We start from the raw sequence: 23,858 nt of genomic DNA, 5'->3' as shown, positions 1-23,858 counted from the left end.
ATATATATATATATATATATATATATATATATATATATATATATATACACACACACACACACACTGAGGAAAATAAGTATTTGAGAACTTTGCAAGTTCTCCCACTTAGAAATCATGGAGGGGTCTGAAATTTTCATCTTAGGTTCATGTCCACTGTGAGAGATATAATCTAAAAAAAATTAGGAAATAACGTATGATTTTTAAAAATAATTTATTTGTGTGTTACTGCTGCAAATAAGTATTTGAACAGCTGCCAATCAGCAACAGTTCTGGTCCTCAAAGACCTGTTAGTCTGCCTCTAAAAAGTCCACCTCCACTTATTATTCTAAATTAGAAGCACCTGTTTGAGGTCGTTAGCTGCAGAAAGACACCTGTCCACCCCACACAATCAGTGAGACTCCAACTACTAACATGGCTAAGACCAAAGAGCTGTCCAAAGACACCAGAGACAAACTGTAGACCTCCACAAGGCTGGAAAGATCTACGGGGCAATTACAAGCAGCCATTTTCTGTCAGAATGAATGGAAACGGTCTAAAAATATGTGGGAAATCCATAAATACGTCGCTTCGCCGTATAAGTTGCAGGGCATGCAAATTAGGCAAAAAACTGCGACTTGTACAACAAAAAATATGGTATATACACACACACCACCGGACATCTGCCGGCCTCAAAGATGATCGGCACTGAAAGGCACTGAATGGTATCGGCCGATCACATTCTTTTCAGTGGAAGTCTGCCAAGCATGAACGTGGCCGACTGGAACTTCTCTAGTTTTAATCTTTAATTTAATGTAAACCTTTACGTCCATTCAAAAGCTCTGCTGTCGTTTAGATGTACATTTTATCCAAGGATAACCCAGTTACTGACTTCTTACTGTTACCAATGCGCTGTTCAAAGTCATCACGGTATTTTGCAATTCTTTGCCGTCTAGACAGTTTTGTCTACTTCTGGTTCATTGAAATGCACATAGTCCAGTTTCTTATAAAACTCTGTTTCAGCTGCTCTGCAGTCATTCAGACACCCAGCAACATCACATGTGACTACCACAACTTAAGATTTCCATAAATCTAATTTACAGTAATGTTTGTATATAGCAATTAGTAAATGACCAAAACGGTAGAAATTAGCACCAACCGGAAATAGCTAGGAAAATATTTGATAGTGTTGTCTGATTTTATTCATGAATTTTAGTAACTAAAAAGGTAAATTTGCGGCTTGTCTCTCAGAGCAATGACAACTGTCCTTTTTTTCTTCTCTTTATAACAATGTTTTGAATTGTTTACGACAAACAAGAGGCAGCATGTTAGCAGGGTTTAAATACAGCAGACTGCAGGTTCACAACAGAGGCTAACAACAACCAATTAATTACCAACATCAGCTTGTCAGGCTTCCTGTATTAATTTACCAGAAGCAGAACAGCAAAAGTAAGTACTATAGATACACATAAAAAAAAGTAAAGTCAGGTCATCTGGACAGATTGTAGATACAATTACTCTAGAATAAGAAGCTATAAAAAAATAGCCTGTTATAGCCTTCTCAATAACTTTTTGAGTAGGAGGCTAATGACCTGGAGGCTCCAGCACGTATAACTTAAGTATCATCAGCATAGCAATGAAAATGTATCCCTGCTGTTTAATAGCTTTACCTAGTGGAAGCATATATAAACTAAAAAGTGTTGCTCCAATCACCGGACCCTGAGGAACTCCATGACTAACTTTGGTGTATGAAGATTTATTATTTATATTTACATACCAGAATCTATCAGATAGATATGATTTAAACCAATGTAGAGCTGTTCCTGTAATCCCAATATCGTATTCAAGCCTCTGTAATAGAATATTGTGATCAACTGTATCAAATGCAGCACTGAGGTCTAACAGGACCAGTAGAGACACAAGTCCATTGTCAGAGGCCATGAGAATATCATTAGTAACTTTCACCAGTGCTGTTTCTGTGCTATAATGAGCTCTAAACCCGGACTGAAACGCCTCAAGCAAATTACCGTAATTGCTAGTGTACATGCTGCTACTTTTTTCTCTCACTTTGTACCCCGTGGTTTATATGCAGGAGCATCTTATTTATGTTTTTTTTTTTTTTTCATTATTTTCAAAAGTTATATTTTATTCTGACAGACTTCTTGCCGCTGACAGAGCTGTGTGATCGTAGCTCCCAGCACCCCGCCCTCTTGGGGGTGGGCGTTTGTGACAGAGTGAATGCTCAGGTATCCACATGTACAACGACTCTAGCTCAGGGTTTCACATTCCCTTTGTTTCTGACTATGGAGCTGCCAATAACCAGGGTCTGCTTCTCAGCGGGTGTGTCACTGAGCAAGGAAAATCAATTAGAAATGTGAACGGGTCGGTGGTGGAACGGGGGCTTAGTCTTAGCACTAGGCTTACTCCAAACTGCCACCCGGCTGGCCTGGGGTCCCGGCTGCTTGGGGTTTGCTGGAGGACTGCTAACAGTTGCTAGTTTTGGTGGTTCCCCGCGGTCTAAGGAGACCTGTCCAGTTGATGGTTTTCAACAGTGCAGAGCCGAGCTTCCAGTTAGGACAGCCTCTCCTCCAAAGCTGCCATACGTCTACTTTATGACATGTATCATTACTAGGGGTGCACAGATTGCAGTTTTCTAGCCGATCACCAACCTCTAAAAAGCCTGACCTGCAGATTCTGATTTTGACCGATACCAATTTTGTTTTATAAGCGACACTGTCGGGTGTTATTTGGTCACAATGCACCTTTTCCAATCCTATTTGTTGAAAGTATACCCTTGAACAATATCCTAGAAACAATACAAACTTGTTTTAACTGGCCATCAGGATGTGCTCTGAAATGAAGTTTAGACAATTGTAGTTAAAACTGCAAAAAAATCTGTAAAATAGGTTTCTCATGTAACTGCTGATCTCTATCACCAAAATTAGGGAAATCTGTGCCGAAAAATTGTCCGGCTGACTTATCTGTGTACCCCGAATCATTACTGCTAAAGGAGGCCGAGGAATAGCTGAACATCCGACACACAGAGCAAGTGAAACGGAGGAAGCCGGGAGAGAACCAGAAGCCGTGCTAAGCTAATGCTAGCAAGAGCTAGCAGATCCCAAGTACACCAATAAAAACTGAGAAGTGTTGAAAGATAAAAGGTGTTTCAAGCACAATCCAACAGTAGAAAAACAACTGTATTGAGGGTGTTAGAATGGAAAAACTGTGCAAAAGACAGATCCAGAAAACAAAGTACTCCTCGAGGAAACAAATTACTTGAGCTTCTGGCAGAGGCACTACGCTAGCTAAAACGCTACAGACATAGCGCTTCACTTGTCTCACGCATCGTACCACTACCCCCTCGGGTCGACCCCACCAAAAAACCTGAACAGATGAGCGTCCTGCCAAGGCAAGTGACCTAAAGGAAACACCACAGCATATTTTGGATTGTTTCACAACAATACTGTCAAGTAATTACAACGTGATGATTAGGCAGAAGTTATTTTACTTTCATTTCTGTTTTAAATGAAGACAAATCAAGCATTTTAAATTTTAACTGAAGGTTTTTAATAATGTCAAAATCCTAAATGGGCCCATGCTGGGTGTACAGGTTTTATTGCATTCACAGGTGGATTTGACGAGTTCATTTAACTGTTCAAAGCTAAAGGAGATAACGGGGTTTAATTTAGTTAACCAAGAATTGTGTGCATTTTTTTTTGTCCTTGTTTCCAGAACTATCAATGATCCAGCTAATGTTGGCTCCCTTGTCTTCTCACAGAATATTCTCCTAAAACCACCATTCATGTTTTTTTCTACCGCTGCTTGCAGTTCTGTTGTGTTTGGTGCCGCCATTTTAGGTGGATTAGGAGTGTATTGCAGCATGCACGTCTAACGTGGTCACATAATCTTGATTTGTCTCCGCTTATCCACGGAAGGGACTGGTTGACATTAGTTGATGTGGATAGGCGTGTCATGATAACAAATTTTGCTGGCCGAATAATTGTCTCAAAAATTATTGCAATAAGCTATAACATTGTTTAAAATTTGACAATAATTACCGTATTTTTCGCTGTATAAGTCACTGTTTTTTTTGCATAATTTTCATGCCCTACGACTTACAGACCGAAGCAACATGGATTTTTTTCTCCCATATTTATAAACCAATTTTTGGCTGAGATATGACCGTTTTCATTCATTCTGACTGAGGAAAAAAAGAGCAGTACCACTTTCAGGCACTTGACGGCAGCAGAGTAGCAGTAGAGAGGCATGCCGTTGTGTCGTGTAATAGTTAAACATGGCTATTAGGGCTGGGCCATATCATATCGTTCACGATAATACCAGTAAAAAAAGCTTGCCCAGGTAAATAAATGATATCATGATATGCTAATTTCATGACGTAATATGTCAGGGCGCCCCGCCCCGTTAACAGAATCGAGTGCGCCAAAGGACCACACCGAATTGCCCCCCACCCCACCTGTCGGTACTGGTGTGATGCTAATTAGTTGCACGCAATACTAGCTAGCTAAAAGCTAAAAACAAACACGTGTAGCTCAACTGTCTCTTAGTTCCACAGTCCATGGAGCAAGAACAGAGTCAGGTGATGAAAGACAGAGCATCAGAGAAATGAATCATTCCTGCAGGAACAGAAGAAGCTGAAACACCACGAGCTTCAGGGTCAGCTGAAGACACCTTCTTACAACTTCTGGAAGTTATAGCTCATTTAAAAGAAACATATTTTTTGTTGTACGTTACATTTCTGCTCATCAGATGTTAAGCTTCATTTTATTTGGTTATTTTGGGAAACTTCACCTGCACTTTAGTTTTTGTGGTGGATTTATTGATCTATATTTTGTGCAGACGTTTTCAATCTAAATAACAGAAGGATCATTTTTATACTTGGAGACTGAATACTTTACTAAATAAAGTAATAATTTCAGTAAAATTACACCTTGTTTTTAAAATTTTATATAATTTTTTTTTTTTTTTTTTTTCATTTAGCCTTTATTTATCCAGGTTAGTCTCATTGAGCCACGATAACTCATTTGCATAATACTGCAAAGCAACATGTTAATTTAATTTAGTCAAATTAATAACTATGATTTCTGTTTTTTTTTTTTTTTTTTTTTTGTTATATTGCTAAATTTATCATTATCATCAGAATGCTCTGAAATATCACGATATTATATTTGAGCCATATCGCCCACCCCTAATGGCTATAATGACAAATTCAAAAAAAGTTCAAGACAAAAGCAACTGGACTTTATTTATTATACTTTTATACTTCTTTTTTTTCTTGAACTGTTTTGTATTTACCATGTCCTGGGTGACTGAGAATCTTCACCAGATATTGATACAATCAGCTCGACATGTTCCCCCCACCTTTGTTCTGCAGTTACACCAGCTGCACCGCCCCGGCGAAATACAACTCATTTGACCATTAAAGTGCGTTTTCTTAAACAAATGTTAGACTGAGACACACATTTATGGTTTATAATATATAATCCAGGTGAAGTGTCTCGTCTGGCCTCTTCAACCTGGTAAAAAGACGAATTACATTAAGTTGTACAACTTGTCTGTATAAGTTTTAGTTTAATATGAGATGAAAACAAATTACCTTGAGCTGCAGCTGGTAGCATCAGCTTCTCCCACGTTATTATTTGTTTCATGATGGAGTTGTGGAGCTCTTTTATTGCTAAAAAAAAAAGTGAATTAATAATGTACGTTGGGTCCAGCTTATAAAAATAAACCTAAACCCTTCCACTGAGCTGTCTGCTCATAAATCCTTTGTGATGCAGCAGGAGATGGAGAGGGAAATCTTTGCAGCCTTTGGGGAATCTGCTGGAAGTTTGTTGCAGAGTTCGCTGGTCGGCTGCTTCGCTTTCATCTTTCACGCATTTTGTCGTATTTCCAAAATACTGTACCGCAATTTTATTTTACACTTCTTGCAAACAGCTGTGCTCTTGTTAAGCTCTGTCTTTCCCGGAACATTGTAGGATCTGAAATGATTTTTAAAGACAAAGAGACGGGTTGAATCGTGCCGTCTCCCTCCTCCATGCTAGCTGGCTCCATTCAGATAAAGGGAGCTGGTGAACTAGCTGCTGTACGGTGGCCTACACGGCCCGGTTCTACAGCGGCCGAGCGGACCCATAATGCGATATGCAGTACGCTCGGGAGTAGGAGCAGAAAAAAATAAGACTTAAACATATTTTAAAATCAATTTATGGGCCTTTAGAATTGATTTACATGTTTCTTCAATGTCACATGGAAGATGGGCTCAATGTCTCAGAAATAGCAGACTGTGGTGGTGGTTCCCATTTTTACCAAGTGGTGCCGAAGAGTGTTCTAACAATCGAGGGTTCAACCTATCTGAGGCTGGGTCACTGAGGAAACGGGTCCCAGATATAGAGAAACCCAGATTTCCCCTGTTCTGTTTGGTTATGGCTTGTTTCTTTCTGAATGTCTTTTATTATCTATTATCTATTATCTATCTATTATCCCTTTAATTATTATCTTAAGGGGATGGAGATGTTTGTGAAGCCATGGTGTCGCACCAGTCTGAAGATGCGATCCACTAGATCTCAGGGTATTAGATTGTGGAATGATCTGGAGGATGATATTAAAAATGCCAAAACTATGTACATATTCAAGAGGATGATAAAAATTTGTTTTTTAAAAAAATATTAAGTATAATGTGAGTTCATAAAAATTGTTTACAGTTGATCTTATATTTTAGCTAAGTTTTTTTTAATTATTTTTTACTTTTTAATTTTTTTATAAATTCATTTTGCTTTTGTATAGTAATTTTGTTTGGAATATATTTTGGGGACAAGGGGCAGATATTATAAGAATTCATTCTTCTTCTGCTGCCTTTCATTTTATTTCGGTGATTGTATATCTTTTTTCTTTTCTTTAAATTGTATTATATTTGTTGTTTGGATGAAATGAAATGAATAAATAAAACATACATACATACAATGTCAGGGTTTCTGTTAGAGGTGTAACGGTACGCTAAAATCACATTTCGGTTCAGTTTCAAGGAGGGCTCGGTTCGGTTAATTTTCAGTACAAAAAAGGCCTAAATGAAGACTTACAAAACGTTTATTTTGAAAATATGCCAAGTAAACAATACGTTTGTTTAAAAAATAAATAAAAGCGACCCATTTGAATGATATTTTAAATGGCACTCCTTACAATAAATAAACTATACTAACAATAATGAAAATCTTAATAAATACAATAACAGTCAGAACCAGAACAATAAGCAGCAACAGTTTACAATGTAACTAGTCAAGTTTTAAGTTTTTGGCCAAAAAGTCCAACTTGTCCACATTTTCTGTCAAAAGCTCAGATCTAGTTGCAGTGACATCATCTCCAGCGGTGGAGGAAACCTCTCACTAACAACAGCAGCAGGAATAAAGAGGCAGAGCTTTGATCATGTTGCAGTGTGGCTGGATTTGGCCTCATCACAACCTCTTGGACCTGCTCCCACAGGTGGAACAGGTCCCTGGAAGAGTTCAGAGTTCAATCATCATAGATTCTTATCTGGAGGTGATCTCTGGTGGGTTTCCCTGGAAATGAAACACAAATATGTAAAAAAATAAAAGAGTTAATAAGATAAATGTTTAAATTAAAAAAGTGAATTAGATGATAATAATAAAAGAACAATACCTCTTCTTGAACGGTTGTTATGAGCTGGTTGAATCTCTCGCTCATCAGCATCATCATCATCATCAGAGCTTTAATCTGGTCCAGGGCTTGTTGACGATCAGTTTTAGCTTTTTCATAAAGTGCTGATACAACTTTTTTGCTGAAGTGTTGATGTGATGGGATGTCGTAGCGAAGATCAATAACTTTAAAGTCGGCGCATCAACAATATTTGGACGTAGATCCAGAGCTTTAAAACCTCCTACAGCTCGTGTTGTTGCTCTGGACCGATCTGAATGACCTGATGAAGGTTGTTTAAATGCTGCTGTTATCGGTGTTTGCAACAAGCTGCATTTCTTGCTTGTAGAAGAGACGTTCACGTTCGGACGATGTCGTTTCAAGAGCGTTAACAAGTTGGACGTGTTGCTGCTGCAGATCCAGTCTCCATGAAACAACATCGACTCACAGCTTTGGATTTGTTCACTTGTCTTTTAACAAGAAAGATAATGTTCCCCAACAGGAGACCACAACGACATGCTAAGCTGCTAATGCTAGCATGCTGCAAGATAATAGCGTCGTGCTGAAACACGCTTAGGAACTTTAGTTCTGCGGCGCATAATCTCTTGTTAATAAAATGTAATGAGTGAAAAAATAACCGAAACGGTACGCACGTGGACCGAACCGAACGTGCCGAACCGAACGTGCTGTACCGGAACGGTTCAATAAACCCACATGTACCGTTACACCCCTAGTTCCTATGCTGTTGAATTCACCGTGGCTGTTCCGACACTAGTGGACGCACCGCTCTGTGCTGCGTGCAGTTTTTGGTTATTTTTTTCTCTCCCGACATGGACGGAGCCTTGCTGTTGAGCTTTTCTGGTTACTGTTGTGTGTAAAACTAGAAGAAACGGCAAATAAATCACCCTAAGCTGGACATCTGTCTCTGTGTTCTTTAATGGGAAAACTTCATACCATGCAGCTCTAAACCAGTTAATTTCCTGGAGAACACTGAACCTCTCATTTAGCAGCTACAAAGTCATTTTCAAACCTCTCATGAACTTAACAGTGGCTCCACTGGGAGTCAACAAAGACCATATCTGCAGATTCAACTAGCTTAGCTCAACTTTACAACTCGAACACAGTGTTCAGAGTCAGAGCTGCAGCACGCACTTTCACTCCAGAGGTGAGGGGCTGGCTTTGTATTCAGTGAGGGAGAGAGGGGGGCGGCATGAAGGCGCAGTTTGGAAGGAAAAACTGGTGGAATTTTAAGAATAATTATAACTGTGTAGAATATGAGAGTATATCATTTTATATCAGTCTCACTTTATGTTGCGTATGAAATTATCTCTATTTTTTAAATATTGAGATATCGCCCAGCTCTAATTTCTTTCAACAAGTTTCGTCTTGTGCTTCATGAGACATTTTGCTAATAGACGGGTGTAAGCACACATTGGCTGTCTGCATCCACCTCTCTGTAGCAGGTAACTTTGGGTTCCCCTTTGCTGCTCCAGACTACCTGAACCACCATCATCTGACACTTGTGGCTTAGCCCCTTTGAACTGATGAGGGCTAGAAACTTTAGAAGTTGGTTTATGGTCCGGTTCAAGACCCCCTGGGGTCTGGTTGTGACTTTTTAGTTTACCTTTTTCAATCCTGACTTTTGTACTTTGCCTTCCTTTCCGGTTCCTGGTTCCACAGACGTGTAATGGTTTTCCTAGTGTTCAGTAATCAGGTGAAGTCTAGAAAGTTCATCTGTAATGTCTTGTGTTTTCACAGGAACAGGAAGGTGGTGAACTATTCACAATTCAACGAGTCTGACGATGCAGGTGAGTAAACGTGTTTCCATTTCCTTCTTATCATTTAAAAATCGTACAGAGATTTTCTTCATTCATACAGCTCTATACTAGATCTACAAAGATAATTGAATAAATCATTCTAAAGAGACTAATCAGAGCTTTAGATCACATTCATACACTGATGGGACACACATTGGAGGCAATGAGGTGTTCAATGTCTTGCCCCGAGACACTTCAGCATGTGACTGATGGTGGATTCAAACCCCCAACTCTGGGCAGCACGGTGGCGCAACTGGTAGAGCTGCTGCCTCTCAGTGAGCAGGTCCCTGGCTCAAATCCCGGTCCGGGGGCCTTTCTGGGTGGAGTTTGCATGTTCTCTCCGTGCATGTGTGGGTTTTAATATTTTTAATTATTTTATAATTTCTATGTTCAGTTGTTTCAGTGTCATTGATGAAGAAGAACATTTGTGCTCCGTGTTGTAGAGCTGAAGCTGAGACATCCTGTCATGTCCTGCTGCACTTCTCTACAATTTAAATTTAAATACTGTAACACTGACTTATTTAAAATATTACTGTATTTAAATTATTTATTTAAGGAGGGAGATTGGGAGTAACAGGCGATGAGTGAGTGTGATTGCAGCCTGGCACATGTCAAGACAAAGTTTACTGAACTTGAACTACGGCTGGGCCATATAATAATAATAATAATAATAATAATAATGTCATCACAATGTCAGCACTGTATGTTTCCATACAATGGCGAAATTAGTCTCTGCATTTAACCCATCCACCACCAGGTGGTGCAGTGGGCAGCTATTGAAAGCGCCCGGGAGGCATTTTGGGGATAAGGTGTGCTGCCCAAAGACACCACGTGATGTGCAGTGACTGGGGATCGAACCTGGGACTTTTGGGTCCCAAGCCGGCTGCCCTGCCTCTACACCATCTCGGCCCCCATATCATATCGTTCACGATAATACCACCTGGGAAAATAAATTATATCATGATATGCTAATTTCATGACGTAAGTACGTCAGTGTTTGCCCCGCCCCGTTAACAAAACTGAGCACGCTGAACTACCGAACCGAACTGCACACCCCCAACCTGTCAGTACTGGTGTAACCCTAATTAGCTGTGCACAATACTAGCTAGCTCAAATGCGAAAAGCAAACAACGCTCAGCTCTGCTGCGTTTCTCCATCCAGCTCTAAACTGCTGGTACAGATCTAAAAAAGTTAAATCTGGTCCTCTGGACTTTCAAAAAAAAAAAAAAAAACAAAGCAAAACAACAAAAAAATGTAGAAACGTTTCGTCTCTCATCCGAGAGACTTCCTCAGTCTGAGGTGCTGGTACAGACATCCATCCATTATCTTTACCCGCTTATTCCATTTTGGGTCACAGGGGTCGCTGGTGCCCATGTCCAGCAATCACTGTGTGAGGGGCGGGGGACACCCTGGACGGGTCGCAAGTCCATCACAGGGACACATAGAGACAAACGAGACAAACAACCATTCACTCTCTCACTCACACCTAGGGACAATTTAGAGTTACCAATCAGCCTAACATGCATGTTTTTGGACTGTGGGAGGAAACCGGAGTACACGGAGAAAACCCACGCATGCACGGAGAGAACATGCAAACTCCACCCAGAAAGGCCCCTGGACCGGGATTTGAACCAGGGACCTGCTCACTGAGAGGCAGCAGCTCTACCAGTTGTGCCACCATACTGCCCCATGTACAGACAGTGGCAGCTCAACTGTCTCTCTCTTCCCCCGTCCAGCGCAGCTTGTTTTTTTTCTCTCCCCCTGGCCCCCACCTATGACTGGCCATACTGGAGAAAAGAAGGACGTACAGACCCGCGCGCATGACCGAACGAGCCGCTCTGTGCTGCCGGTGCAGGCGCAGCACAGGGTCCCCCCCGCTCTACACACGTGCAGCTCAACTGTCTCTTAGTTCCACAGTCCATGGAGCAAGAACAGAGTCAGGTGATGAAAGACAGAGCATCAGAGAAATGAATCATTCCTGCAGGAACAGAAGAAGCTGAAACACCACGAGCTTCAGGGTCAGATGAAGACACCTTGTTACAACTTCTGGAAGTTGTAGCTCATTTAAAAGAAACATATTTTTTGTTGTACGTTACATTTCTGCTCATCAGATGTTAAGCTTCATTTTATTTGGTTATTTTGGGAAACTTCACCTGCACTTTAGTTTTTGTGGTGGATTTATTGATCTATATTTTGTGCAGACGTTTTCAATCTAAATAACAGAAGGATCATTTTTATTTTTATACTTGGAGACTGAATACTGAATTTATTTGCTAAATAAAGTAATTTCAGTAAAATTGACCCTTGTTGTTTTTTAGTTTTTATATAATACTGCAAAGCAACATGTTAAGTTAATTTTGTCAAATAAATAACTATAATTTCTGTTTGTTTATTTTTTGTTGTTGTTGTAGTTATATCACAAAATTTATCGTTATTGCCAGAATGCTCTGAAATATCACAATATTATATTTGAGCCATATCGCCCACCCCTAACTTGAACTGAACTTGGACTTGTACTACTGTATCCCTACTTTGTGGTTTTTCACTTATCACGGGTGGGCATGGTCCCTAACACCAGTGATAAACGAGGGACTACTGAAGTTGTTGTTCAGCCTGTATGTGTGCAGCCAACTTCACGCAGCCTCCTCCTCCCTCTTTGATACAAGCAGCCCTCACTGCTGCAGTTCACACACACTTTAACATAGTGAAGGAGGTGCAGCTGGGGAGGATTATTATTTAATATATGTAAAAAAAAAGGGGGGGGGGGTCTAAAAACAAACTTTTTAATATGTAAATACACTGCTTGGCCAAAAAATCAGAAGTTGCCACCAAAAAAAAAAAGGTCATACACTAATATTTTGTTGGACCTCCTTTAGTTTTGATTACATCATGCATTCTCTGTGTCATTGTTTCTAGAAGCTTCTTCAATGTCACAAGATCTGTTTAATTCAGTGTTGCATTAATTTTTCACCAAGATCTTTCATTGATGACTAGACACTATGATGGTGCATCACTTCACCTGCCTCTCTTCTGACCCTGATGCACCATCACTCTGGAACAGGGTCAGTCTGGACTCATCAGATCACATGACCTTCTTCCATTGCTCCAGAGTCCAATCTTTATGCTCCCTAGCAAACTGAAGCCTTTTTGTCCAGTTAGTTTCACTGGTTAGTGGTTTTCTTAAGGCTACACAGCTGTTCAGTCCCAGTCCCTTGAGTTCCTTCACATTGTCATTCTTGTCATTCCTTTAGCTTGTATCTTGGTGTATACGTATATTGGATCCTTATATAACCAAACGTTTTGTTTTGTATAATTTGTGTGTAAACTAAATCTGGGATGGAGAGACTGGGCATGCAACAACTGTTGCCCAGTCTCCATCAGGCTGAGCGATATGGGAGAGTGGCAAAGAGAGAGACTCTAGAAGAAAACTCTGAAAGTTCTGTTTATTTCTATACTTCATATTTTTGTTATTTTGGGGTGTAACTGGGACCCTGAGTCCATAATTTTGTTCCACCTCATGCACCACGTGATGTGAATGACAATAAAATGGACTTGAACTTGACTTTAATAAATCATATTTTCTCCACCCCAGTATTAAACTGCAGTGAGGACATGTGTAGATTACATTTACCACAATATCTGCACGTTGTTGGTTCTGTTCTTCAGTTCAATCGGCTGATTTGATTTGGTTTTGTACGTTAAGTAAAAATGTTCCGCCTCGCTGCAGGAGGTTGCAGCCCTCTGCTGGACCGTCTGTGGTTTGTTCCATTACAAGAAAAAGGAATTCAACTTTTTGCGTGTTAACCAGCCGATTGCTCATATTTACAGATCGGTGACTGTAGTTTCCAGTGTCTGAATTTAATGTCCCCACTGGACGTTTTTAACCCTTTCATATTGGGGCCAGTCTTGACTTTATAAATAAAGTGGATACGAACATCCTGACATAATGGTTGGTTTTGTATCAGGGTTTAATTTGTTGTCTAAGAGCTGCTAATGTATATATCTGATGTGCACCCGTGTTTTTTGTAAACGTGCACAGATCTGGACTGATCCTCTCTTCCTCTCTGCAGACGAGGAGTACAATGACAATAAGCCGAAGAAGGTGCGCCCAGCCCCTCGTGAGCCCAAGCACAAGCGCTCAAAGAACTCACAGGATGACAGGTTGGTGTTTGGTTCACAGAGCTCAAGGGTCTTCCTTCACTTGTCACATCTGGGTTCATCTTACAGCTGTAGCCTGTAGAGTAATCAGCCTACTCACGTTTCAGTCACAACCTTTGTTAATGTGAGCTGAAACAAAACTTCACTCTGTTCAAAGACTACTTACAATTAAACAATATAATGTCTAAATAACAAAACCCCTTTTTATTTGATTTAACAAGGTTGAGTCAGGTCCTCTGGATGGATTTTTCTTTGTTGAAACGTTTCGTCTTTCATCCAAAAGACTTCTGCAGTGTGAGACGCTGCAACAAACTCGAGTCTTATTACCATATTTTTCTCTGTACACGTCGCATCAGTCCAAATACAGTGCGTCTAAAAAAGTGGAAAAATCCATAAATCTGTCGCTTCACCGTATACTTTGCATCTACTATGCGTCTCCGCTGACGACCCGGAAATGTGGGCCGGTGTTGTGCCAAAAGTCATGGGCTGCCAACAGGCGGCCGCGGGAGCGTGCACAGGAGGACTTTAACAAGATTAACACCTAAAAACAATTATTTGTTTGCTCGAAATTATATTAAATGTGTGTCTCAGTCAAACGTTTGCTTAATAAATAAATAAACTTCTTGGTCTGCTGCCTTCATACATCTCCTCCTACATGTCTCTGCGTGAGTGCAGCTACAGCGTGCGCTCTCAGGACATCATTACCTGCAGTGTTCCCTCAGTGAGGACTGAACTAGACAAAAGGACCTTCTCCTACTCCGCTCCTGTTTCCTGGAATATCTTGTAAAAACATCTGAAGCTCTCGACCTTTGACCTCTCTACGTGGCTTCAACATCTGTGAAGTTCATGGGACAAACCAATGCAGACATGTTCCTGTTTTTATTTTCTACATTGTTTTACAACCTAGCTGTTTTGTTGTTGTTTCTTTTAAATACCATTTTATTTTCACTTGTTAAAATAATTCTCAGTTTGCACGCATCCTCTTTGATTGTCTGTTGTTGTCTTTGTCCACTGTTGTCATCAGTCTTTGTTTAAATCAGGTGTCTCCTGTAAATGAGTCCCCGAGGCTCAGTGGGACTAACCTGTCTGAATGAAGGTTGAATGAACCTGCTGTACCAGAGTCATCACACCTGATGGTGTGTTCTGTTTTCTCTTCCAGTGAGGACTCTGATGAGAAGCTCTCCAAAGCTAAACGTGACTCTGCAGGTAAGCTGGTCTGTTTCATGACTCGTCAGTTTGTCCCTGCCGGACACCAGGAGCCGGCTCTCTGACTTCCCTCGGTGTTTTGCTGCAGATGATTTTGGCAGCGATGAGGAAGACAATGACTTTGGAGAGGAGGAGGAGGAAGAAGGAGGAAGTGACTATGAAGAAGAAAAGGGGAAGAAGGGAAAAAAAGCCAAGGTGGAAAAGCCCAGCAAGAGGGGCCCAAAAAGAAAACGGGCTGCAGGTAAGGCCCCATTCTGTTTGTGCATGTTGAAACAGAACAAAGGACGTGTCATCTTTAAGCACAGCAGAGGGCTGCTTGCTTTTATCCATTTGTTGATGACTGGACGTATTTTTACACATTTCTTCACAACTAAGGCCCTAAAATGTGTCTATTTGGCTACAAATATTTCATTTATTTCAAACTACATATTTTCTGTTTGTTTTTCTAAGCTCCATGTTTTTGCAGTATAAATGATTAGAAACGTGAGTATTTGCACGTGCAGCAGCAACATGACAGCTACAAGAATCAACAAGCGAACAAAACATCAGAAGGTGTTTGTTTCACCGAGGGACGATGTCCCAGTCCTTAATAGAGACGGGCAGAGTCTTTAAAAGTCCCAGAATCAGCTGACGGGGCGGTTGGTGCCAGTCCAGCTTCAACCTCCAGGTCTGTGGGTGAGCTCTGATCTCCACCTGTCTGAGGCTGCCCTCACACTAAAGTCAAAGTGCTCCATATCTGACTTTATTTTTCTCCCCATCACTGAATGACCAGGACTGATTTTTACAGCCTATATGGGAAATTTGGCTAACTAATATGGATGGTGGGAGGGGCAGGCGACAGCCGATAACCAATATAATGGCTGAACATTTTAGAGCTTTGTCCGCCCCCAAGAAGGTAAGAAAACAGCAAGTGGAGCGGGGCTTGTTTATTTAGAGCAGCTGTTAGCAACCATGAAGCTAAGCTAATCAGATCCACCTATACGTAGTCCCACAGGAGGTTCACAAGTGGAGCACTGCTCATTAAAACATTCTTCCTAACGTGTGTTCACGTTTTCTATCCTCCACTATTCAACCATAAAGTTATCAAGCGTGTTACAAAAGTATAAATTAAACAAAGAAACGGCCTTCCCTGTTCTTTGTTTAAACAGTCACGCATGGTTGCGGTCTAATTAGTATTGACTGCAGCAGAGTTTGTTTATTTATTTTTACAGAGCAGTAAATATTTCAGACAAACAGTGTATTTAATTGAGGACGACAAAGATAATGTTACCAACACTGATATACTTTAACTCTAGGTTAGATTTATTGTTCTGGATAAAGTTTTACAAGGAAATAGCCTATGCTAGGTTATCTAAATGTTAGCTTGCTAACTTGAGAGGCACGTAGCTAATGACAAGCAGTTGGAGGATTGAAGAGAATTTATTGTTGATTTATTTTACACTTCAGTTAAAATAAACTCCCCATGCTCTGTTCAGCAAAATATGCCACACAGTGTTGCTCCCTGCTTGGTCTGTGCTGAAAGTGAACGGCCATGACTAAGTTGAGCGTGGTCTTCCTGCTCCCTCTGCTGGATACATTGTACAATTATGACTCGTTCCACCATTTTAGGGGTGAAAATTAGAATTTCTTGTATCTGTACATAATGGGATCATTATCACTGATACCAATAGGTCTCCAAACGTCTATATCGGCCTAAAATATCAGCCCTGCTGATATATTGGTCGGGCTCTACTAATTTTTATATGCTCATCGAAAGCAGGCATATTATGATGCATTTTCTGTCTGTATGTAAACTTTCTCTTGTGTAACTTCTGATTCACACAAGTTAATTTATTGAAACTTCATACACACATGTATTTAACCCTCGCTATTGATGTTTTTTACAGATGGAAATAACTGTGTGTGCTTGTGTGTGCGTGCAGATGACAGTGATGAAGACAGGGAAGTGAGTCGGAAGCGTACAGTGCGGCAGGCAGCATCCAAGGCAGTGTCCAAGCAGAGAGAAATCTTGTTGGGAGACGGAGGCAGCGAGGATGAGGAGCATGAAGATCAGGAGGAGACGTACTTGGACCGTACGTACACCACTGCTCTGTGACCAATGTTGTCTGGACAAACACACAAGAGTGCACTGAGGACCACTGTGAGCAACATCAGATGTGCACGCTGTGGCCACACACCAGTGTCACACCTGTTCAGAATCTGGCACTGGTAGGGGTGGTCTGGGGGTCCTCCCCCAGAAATTTTTGACTAAAGTAGATGTCATTTCCTGCATTCTGGTGTATTTTAATGGGTTGTTAAATATCTAGTTTTACCTACACAAGTAAACATGATACAGTAACTATTATAGAGGTAATGGCACAAGAAGAAGTAGCCTGACCAACAGTTCTCCTTGTGTGAATAGAGCACGCTCCACTTCTCTCTCATTCCAGCCACAGTCTAAGAAACACAGTGTCCTAAGTTAACTTTTAGGAAAAAAAATCACTAGCCAATATGAAACAATAATAATAATCACTTCTTCTTACCAATGGCCTAGTATAAGGCAATATGATCATCATCTATTGTGTTTATTAGTAGTTTAAAATACCTAATTAAAACTCCAGTAATGGGCTAGGTCTACTGTAACCTTACCCATCTTCCAGAGCAGGACCCTCACCAGTTGTAGGGTCAAGAGACAAACATATAGCATTAACACAGTATGGACGACATTCAGGAATTGTTTCTATAAGAACATTATCAAATATTTTACATGAATTGATCGCTTTGCCCACGAGAAAATGTAACCCAGGATGAGCTAACCTCGGACAAACTAAAAAACAACATGGCTGTAATGCCGGTAGGGCTGGGTATCTTTCTAAAAAATTTGTTTCCGGTACCTTCACTTCGGTGTCGGTTCCTGAACGGTATTTTTTTCTGTACCAGTTTTATAATTCATATTAATTCTAACAAGAAGAAAATTACACATTACAGTACATATCTTTTGTTTTATTTTTCCTTCCAATCAGTTTTCTTACATAAAAAATAAACAAGTAATTTCCATTGCAAAAGAACAGTTGCAAACAACCAGTGGCACGTCAGTGTCTAATGTTCACTGCTACACACTGAGGACCTTTAAACTGAACAGTTTATCTTCAGAAACATCAACATGTCTGCTTTCTCTGGACACAAACCAGCCCGCTCCTGGCTGATGGTGTCTCCAGCAGTAGAACATGTTCTCTCTGAGGGTGTGGATGATGCTTGTTGCACACACAGATACCTGGTTGCCAGTTTGATAGCATTGACTTATGCCCCTTTTGCACTGCCCCTAATAAGCTCCAATTCTGAGCAGCCCGCCACAGAAAGAACCCTTTTGCACCAGCACTTGAGTATTTTTAGCTGATTTGAGACTGATTCAGGACCTCTTTTCGTCCCTGCTTCTCTGGTGGGACCGAGCGAGCTCAGCCGAGCTGAGTCCGGACCAAATGTGAATGCAGGACTCTGATTGGTCAGGGGGAGGAGTCACTGGATCTCAGAAAGTTTTCACTCACTTTCATTTGCAATTTCTCTGGATGTGGAGCAGCGACTGGATCTATTTTTAAGATTTTTAAAACAATAATGACAACACTGTTTAATTCTAAAGTCCAGGTGTTTTTTGTGTTTGGTGATCGACGACAAAATTCGGGTTCCTCCTTTTTACCTGATGGCTGACTGGAGTCCTGTTTGGGTTTCTTCTCTGCTTTCATCAAGGCCCAGTTAGGATATCCACATTGCTCTAGAGCCTGTCTTGTGTGGGATTTCTCCTTCTGCCTGGCTCCTGAGTTAGTGGAGACGCTGTCTGCTCTGTGGTACAGAGTCCTGATGACTCCTAACTTGTGCTCCAAAGGGTGATGGGAGTCAAACTGCAAATACTGGTCTGTGTGGGTGGGTTTGTGGTACACCTCAGTTTGCAAATGTCCTCTATCAGAGACAGAGGTCCAAAGATCCAGTCCCCCGGCACAAACAGAGTAATATTGTGTATGCTGTTCAGTGTCAGGAGGGTGATCAGTCTTACATTGGGGAAACTAAACAGCCACTGGCCAAAAGGATGGACCAGCACAGAAGATCAACATCATCAGGCCAGGACTCTGAGGTCTACACTCATCTCCAGGCCAGCGGTCACTCTTTCAGGGATGAAGATGTTCACATCCTGGACAGAGAGGAACAATGGTTTGAGAGAGGAGTAAAGGAGGCCATCTTTGTGAAAAGAAACCGTCCATCATTAAACAGGGGTGGAGCCTCCATGTTCAACTGTCCCCCTCTTACAATGCTGTGATTGCTAGTATCAGTCAGCCCTCTGTGAACAGTAAACAGCCATCAGTGTGCTAATGATCCATTGTTAGGCTCATGGTCCTTCTTGAGCATGTGATCAGCTGGTTTTGGTTGTCAACAACAAACTGGTTGATCCACTCTGAGAAGGTGCTATTTAAGAGACTGAGCTGAAAACAGCACCTCAGACTGAGGAAGTCTCTTGGATGAGAGACGAAACGTTTCTATATTTTTTTTTTTTTTTTTTTTTAATTTATGTCCAGAGGACCAGATTGAACTTTTTTGGATTTTTCTACCTGGATTATTGAGCATGCATCAGGAATGTACTGGGATCTTGTGTTTGTTGAAGATCCTTCTGAATTTCTCTGATACTCCAGCAACATAAGGGATGACAATGTTTTTACGTCTGTTGTTCTCCTTTTTCTGTTTATTGGTGTGTTTTGTAGATTTCCTCGCTGACTTGACAAAAGCCCAGTTAGGATATCCACATGTTTGAAGAGCATCTTGGATGTGTTTCTGTTCCTTTTCCTTCCCTTCTGTCTTCGTGGAGATGCGTTCGGCCCGATGTTGTAAAGTTCTGATGACAGAGAGTTTGTGTTCCAGTGGATGGTGGGAGTCAAACAGAAGATACTGGTCTGTGTGGGTTGGTTTTCTGTAAACTTCAATGTTGAGGCTGTCCTCTCTTTCCATCTGAACCAAACAGTCCCAAAAAGGCAGTTTGTTGTTGTTTGCATCCTCTCTGGTGAACTTGATGTTGTTATCCACCGAGTTAATGTGTCTGGTGAACGCTTCTATTTCCATGGCTTGGATTTTGACCCAGGTGTCATCCACATATCTGAACCAATGGCTTGGCGTTGTTCTCTCATTGGAGTTTAAGGCTTTCTGTTCCATCCAACATTTTGCAGTCAGGTCACCTGGACTGGATTATTGAGCATGTACTTTGTTGTCATCTGGACAGTTTATTTTTTTTGTGTGTGTGTGTGCTGAAACGTTTCGCCTTCGGTCCGGAAGGCTTCATCAGTCAAGGAAACGCACAACAAAACTGATTCTTCCCCCAACAGCTTACTCCAAAGTGGAACAAACCAGTTCTGCTTGTGATAAGATGGTCTAGTTGGATTGGATTATATACATGGATTATTCAGCATGGACTTAGTTGCTCTCTGTTCCACTTGCTCCATGTAGAGATTGGCAACAATGGGTGACACTGGTGATCCCATGGCACAGCCGTGCTTCTGTCTGTAAACATTGAACTTGAAATAAGTGGTGGAGAGGCAGAGATCCAACAGAGTGCAGATCTGGTCTGGGGTGAAGTTGGTCCTGTTGATTAAGTCATTGTCTTGTAGAAGTCTTTTTCTGACGGTTTTTACTGCTTCAGAAATGGGTATACAAGTGAAAAGAGAAGTCACATCGTACGATACAAGGGTTTCTCCTGGGGTGAACAGGAGAACTTTCAAAAACGTATAGTGCAACTTTAAGACAGATTCCCAGCCAGTTTTCAGACCTGATGGGAACAGGGGCCTCATCTGTGAATTAGATTAACAACCATACCATTTTATTTATAGAGCACTTAAAACAGTGACGAGGACAACCAAAGTGCTGTACAGACAGAACAACAGACAACAAGTCCATCCATCCATCCATTTTCTTCCGCTTATCCGGGGTTGGGTCGCGGGGGTAGCAGCCTAAGTAGGGAGGCCCAGACTTCCCTCTCCCCAGCCACTTGGGCCAGCTCTTCCGGGGGAATCCCGAGGCGTTCCCAGGCCAGCCGACAAACATAGTCCCTCCAGCGTGTCCTGGGTCTTCCTCTGAGCCTCCTCCCAGTGGGACGTGTCCGGAACACCTCACCAGGGAGGCGTCCAGGAGGCATCTTAAACAGATGCCCAAGCCACCTCAACTGGCTCCTCTTGACGTGGAGAAGCAGCAGCTCTACTCTGAGTCCCTCCCGGATGATCGAGCTTCTCACCCTGTCTCTAAGGGAGAGCCCAGACACCCTGCGGAGAAAACTCATTTCGGCCGCTTGTATCCGAGATCTCATTCTTTCGGTCACAACCCAAAGCTCGTGACCATAGATGAGGGTAGGACCTCCTCCCTGACCCGGAGAGGGCACTCTACCCTTTTCCGGCTCAAGACCATGGCCTCGGATTTGGAGGAACTGATCTTCATCCCGGCCGCGTCACATTCGGCTGCGAACCGCTCCAGCGAAAGCTGTAGATCACGATCTGATGAAGCCAATAAGACCACATCATCTGCAAAAAGCAGAGACGCAATCCTAAGGCCACCAAAACTAAACTAAAAAAATTTAGCACATTTAAAACAGTAACTGTTATCAAAGTGCTTACCAAAAAAGATCACAGCATCAAATATTAATAACAAGATATTACAGCAACATGAATAAAAGCATAAAAACATTAAATATAATGAGAAACAATGAAATACTAAATCAAATCACCCTGCGTTAAATGTCAGGGAGTAAAAGCAAAATGGATGAACACAATCGTCAACAATGAAATACCAAATGAGATCACCCTGTGTTAAATGCCAATGAGTACAGATGTGTCAATGAGTACAGGTGTGTCAGTGAGTACAGATGTGTTTTGAGGAAAAATCTTAAAGTAGAGACTGAGGTGGCCTGTCGAATGTTGATGGGCAGATTGTTCCAGAGTTTAGGCCCATGACTGAAAATGCTCGATCTCCTCTGAGCTTCAGCTGATTTTTGGTACGGCCAAAAGCAGCTGGTCTGATGATCTCAAAGCCCGAGAAGGAGCATAAGGATGAAGGAGGTCAGAGAGGTATGAGGGTGCAAGGCCATTAACACACTTAAATGTCAGCAGAAGAATCTTAAAATCAACTCTGACACGCACAGGAAGCCAGTGAAGAGAGGACAGAACCAGAGTAATGTGCTCGAACCTGTGAGTTCCTGTTAGTAGCTGAGCTGCAGCATTTTGTACGAGCTGGAGACGTGAGAGAGAGACCTGACTGACCCCAGCATAAAGCGAGTTACAGTAGTCCAGCCAGGTTGTAATAAATGTATGGACTAATTTTTCAAGGTCGGATCCGGACAGGACAGACTTGAGCTTAGCTATCTGCCTTAGCTGAAAGAAGCTTTTTTGAAGAACAGAATTGATCTGCTTATCAAACTTAAAGTCTGAGTCTAAAACTATCCCGAGATTGGTAACGGACTGTTTTAGATATGGCTGAAGGGAGTCCAGGTTTGCAGGATCAGTGACAGTGGCAGAGCTAGGGACACCTTGACCTCAGTCTTCTGATCATTAAAACTCAAAAAGTTCGCAGCCATCCAAGTCTTGATGTCATCAAGACATTTTAACAAAGGGCAAATGGAGGAGGAACTGTTAGGTGTTAACGGCAGATAAATCTGAGAGTCATCAGCATAACAATGAAAGGAAAGACCATGTTTCCTCAGAATAGACCCTAAGGGGAGGAGATACAAAGAAAACAGAAGGGGTCCAAGAATGGAGCCTTGCGGGACCCCGCAGGAAAGAGGCACTGAAGTAGATAGAGTGTTAGCAAAATTAACACAGAAACTCCTGTCGCTCAGGTATGAATGGAACCATTCTAACGCTGCACCAATAATCTCAGTCTTAACTTCTGCTTAATCAATGCACCTTGACGGTCAAATCAGCTGCATTTTGCCGGGGCGGCACAGCGAAATGAAGCTGATTCGGTTGCTCCAGGCAGACGACAGTGGCAGCTGTGGCAAGCCGATTGGTTCATTAATAGACACTTTTACCTATATTACATGATAAAACGGCATGCCCTACTACTCTGCCTTTAGCTAGTGACTGAAAATGGTAGTGTTAGGTTTTTTTTCAGTCAGAATGAATGAAAATGGTCATAGCAAAAAAATTGGTTTATAAATATGGGGAAAAGTCCATAAATACATTGCTTCGGCCTATAAGTCGCAGGGCATGCAAATTATGCAAAAAAACCACAACTTATACAGCTTAAAATATGCTACTTACCGCCTTTGTTTGACGTACAACCGCAAACTTCTGTGATAAATCCACATCGCCAAATATTATTCCTCTCTATGCGATGAAATATGTCATAACACAGCTTAGAAAATTGCAAGAAGCCAAGGTTGTTTTGTAGCTACTTAGCTTTTTCACACGTCGGCGCCGAAACTCCAGAGGATTCTGATTGACTGGAATGAAAGTTCGCCTGTGATATCATTGGTTTAATTTTTTTACCTCTTCATAAACTTCCTTGTCACCACACAAATCACTTGACACAGGTTTTTTTTTTTGGGCGGGGTCCTTCCTCTAATCTGAATGTATTTTTCATGCTGCATACAGACAGATTGTAGAGACCGCTGCTCTCAGGCTGACAGTTTTTAATAAAGCGGCAGATAACCAGATATTTTGCTAAGTTAATCCGCCGGCTGTGTGGCCAGTTCACAACTGCGCAGCAAAGACTTTCTTGTGCGCAGAGAATTTGCAAGCAGCGCACGATTGCGCTGTCGTGCAGATTAGAGGAAACATTGTGACATACGTGAACTACGAGCACGTGCTGGACATATTTGGGTTGGGTCGGTGATTTGATTTTTGTCTCCATTTTCCTGCGCAGCTGATGAGTCCGGCAGTGACGAGGACTTCATGGTGGAGGATGACAATGACAGCGACTACGGTCAGTCGAAAAAGAAAGGCAAGAAGGTGATCCGACGGGGCCGGACAGACAAGAAAGAGAAGAAGAGCCCCAAACCCAGGCTAAAGGCTACAGGTATTCTAAACCTTTCAGCTC

The 23,858-nt window shown here is 41.6% G+C and overlaps 1 protein-coding gene across 1 annotated transcript in view; it reads left to right on the top strand.

Moving 5' to 3' along the window:
- Positions 1-23,858, top strand: part of nucks1a (nuclear casein kinase and cyclin-dependent kinase substrate 1a) — a 43,357-nt gene that overhangs the window by 1,776 nt on the left and 17,723 nt on the right. The window contains exons 2-7 of the mRNA XM_037679076.1: positions 9,397-9,446; positions 13,526-13,616; positions 14,773-14,819; positions 14,908-15,060; positions 16,742-16,891; positions 23,685-23,837. Of these exons, the coding sequence (XP_037535004.1) occupies positions 9,397-9,446; positions 13,526-13,616; positions 14,773-14,819; positions 14,908-15,060; positions 16,742-16,891; positions 23,685-23,837 (644 nt within the window). The remainder of the gene's footprint in view (positions 1-9,396; positions 9,447-13,525; positions 13,617-14,772; positions 14,820-14,907; positions 15,061-16,741; positions 16,892-23,684; positions 23,838-23,858) is intronic.

This window comes from Nematolebias whitei, chromosome 7 (genome assembly GCF_014905685.2).
Source record: "Nematolebias whitei isolate Nwh7 chromosome 7, NemWhi1, whole genome shotgun sequence".
Taxonomy (NCBI): Eukaryota; Metazoa; Chordata; class Actinopteri; order Cyprinodontiformes; family Rivulidae; genus Nematolebias; species Nematolebias whitei.
Note: the sequence above shows the minus strand (reverse complement) of the source record. Positions and strands in the feature narration are given on the sequence as shown.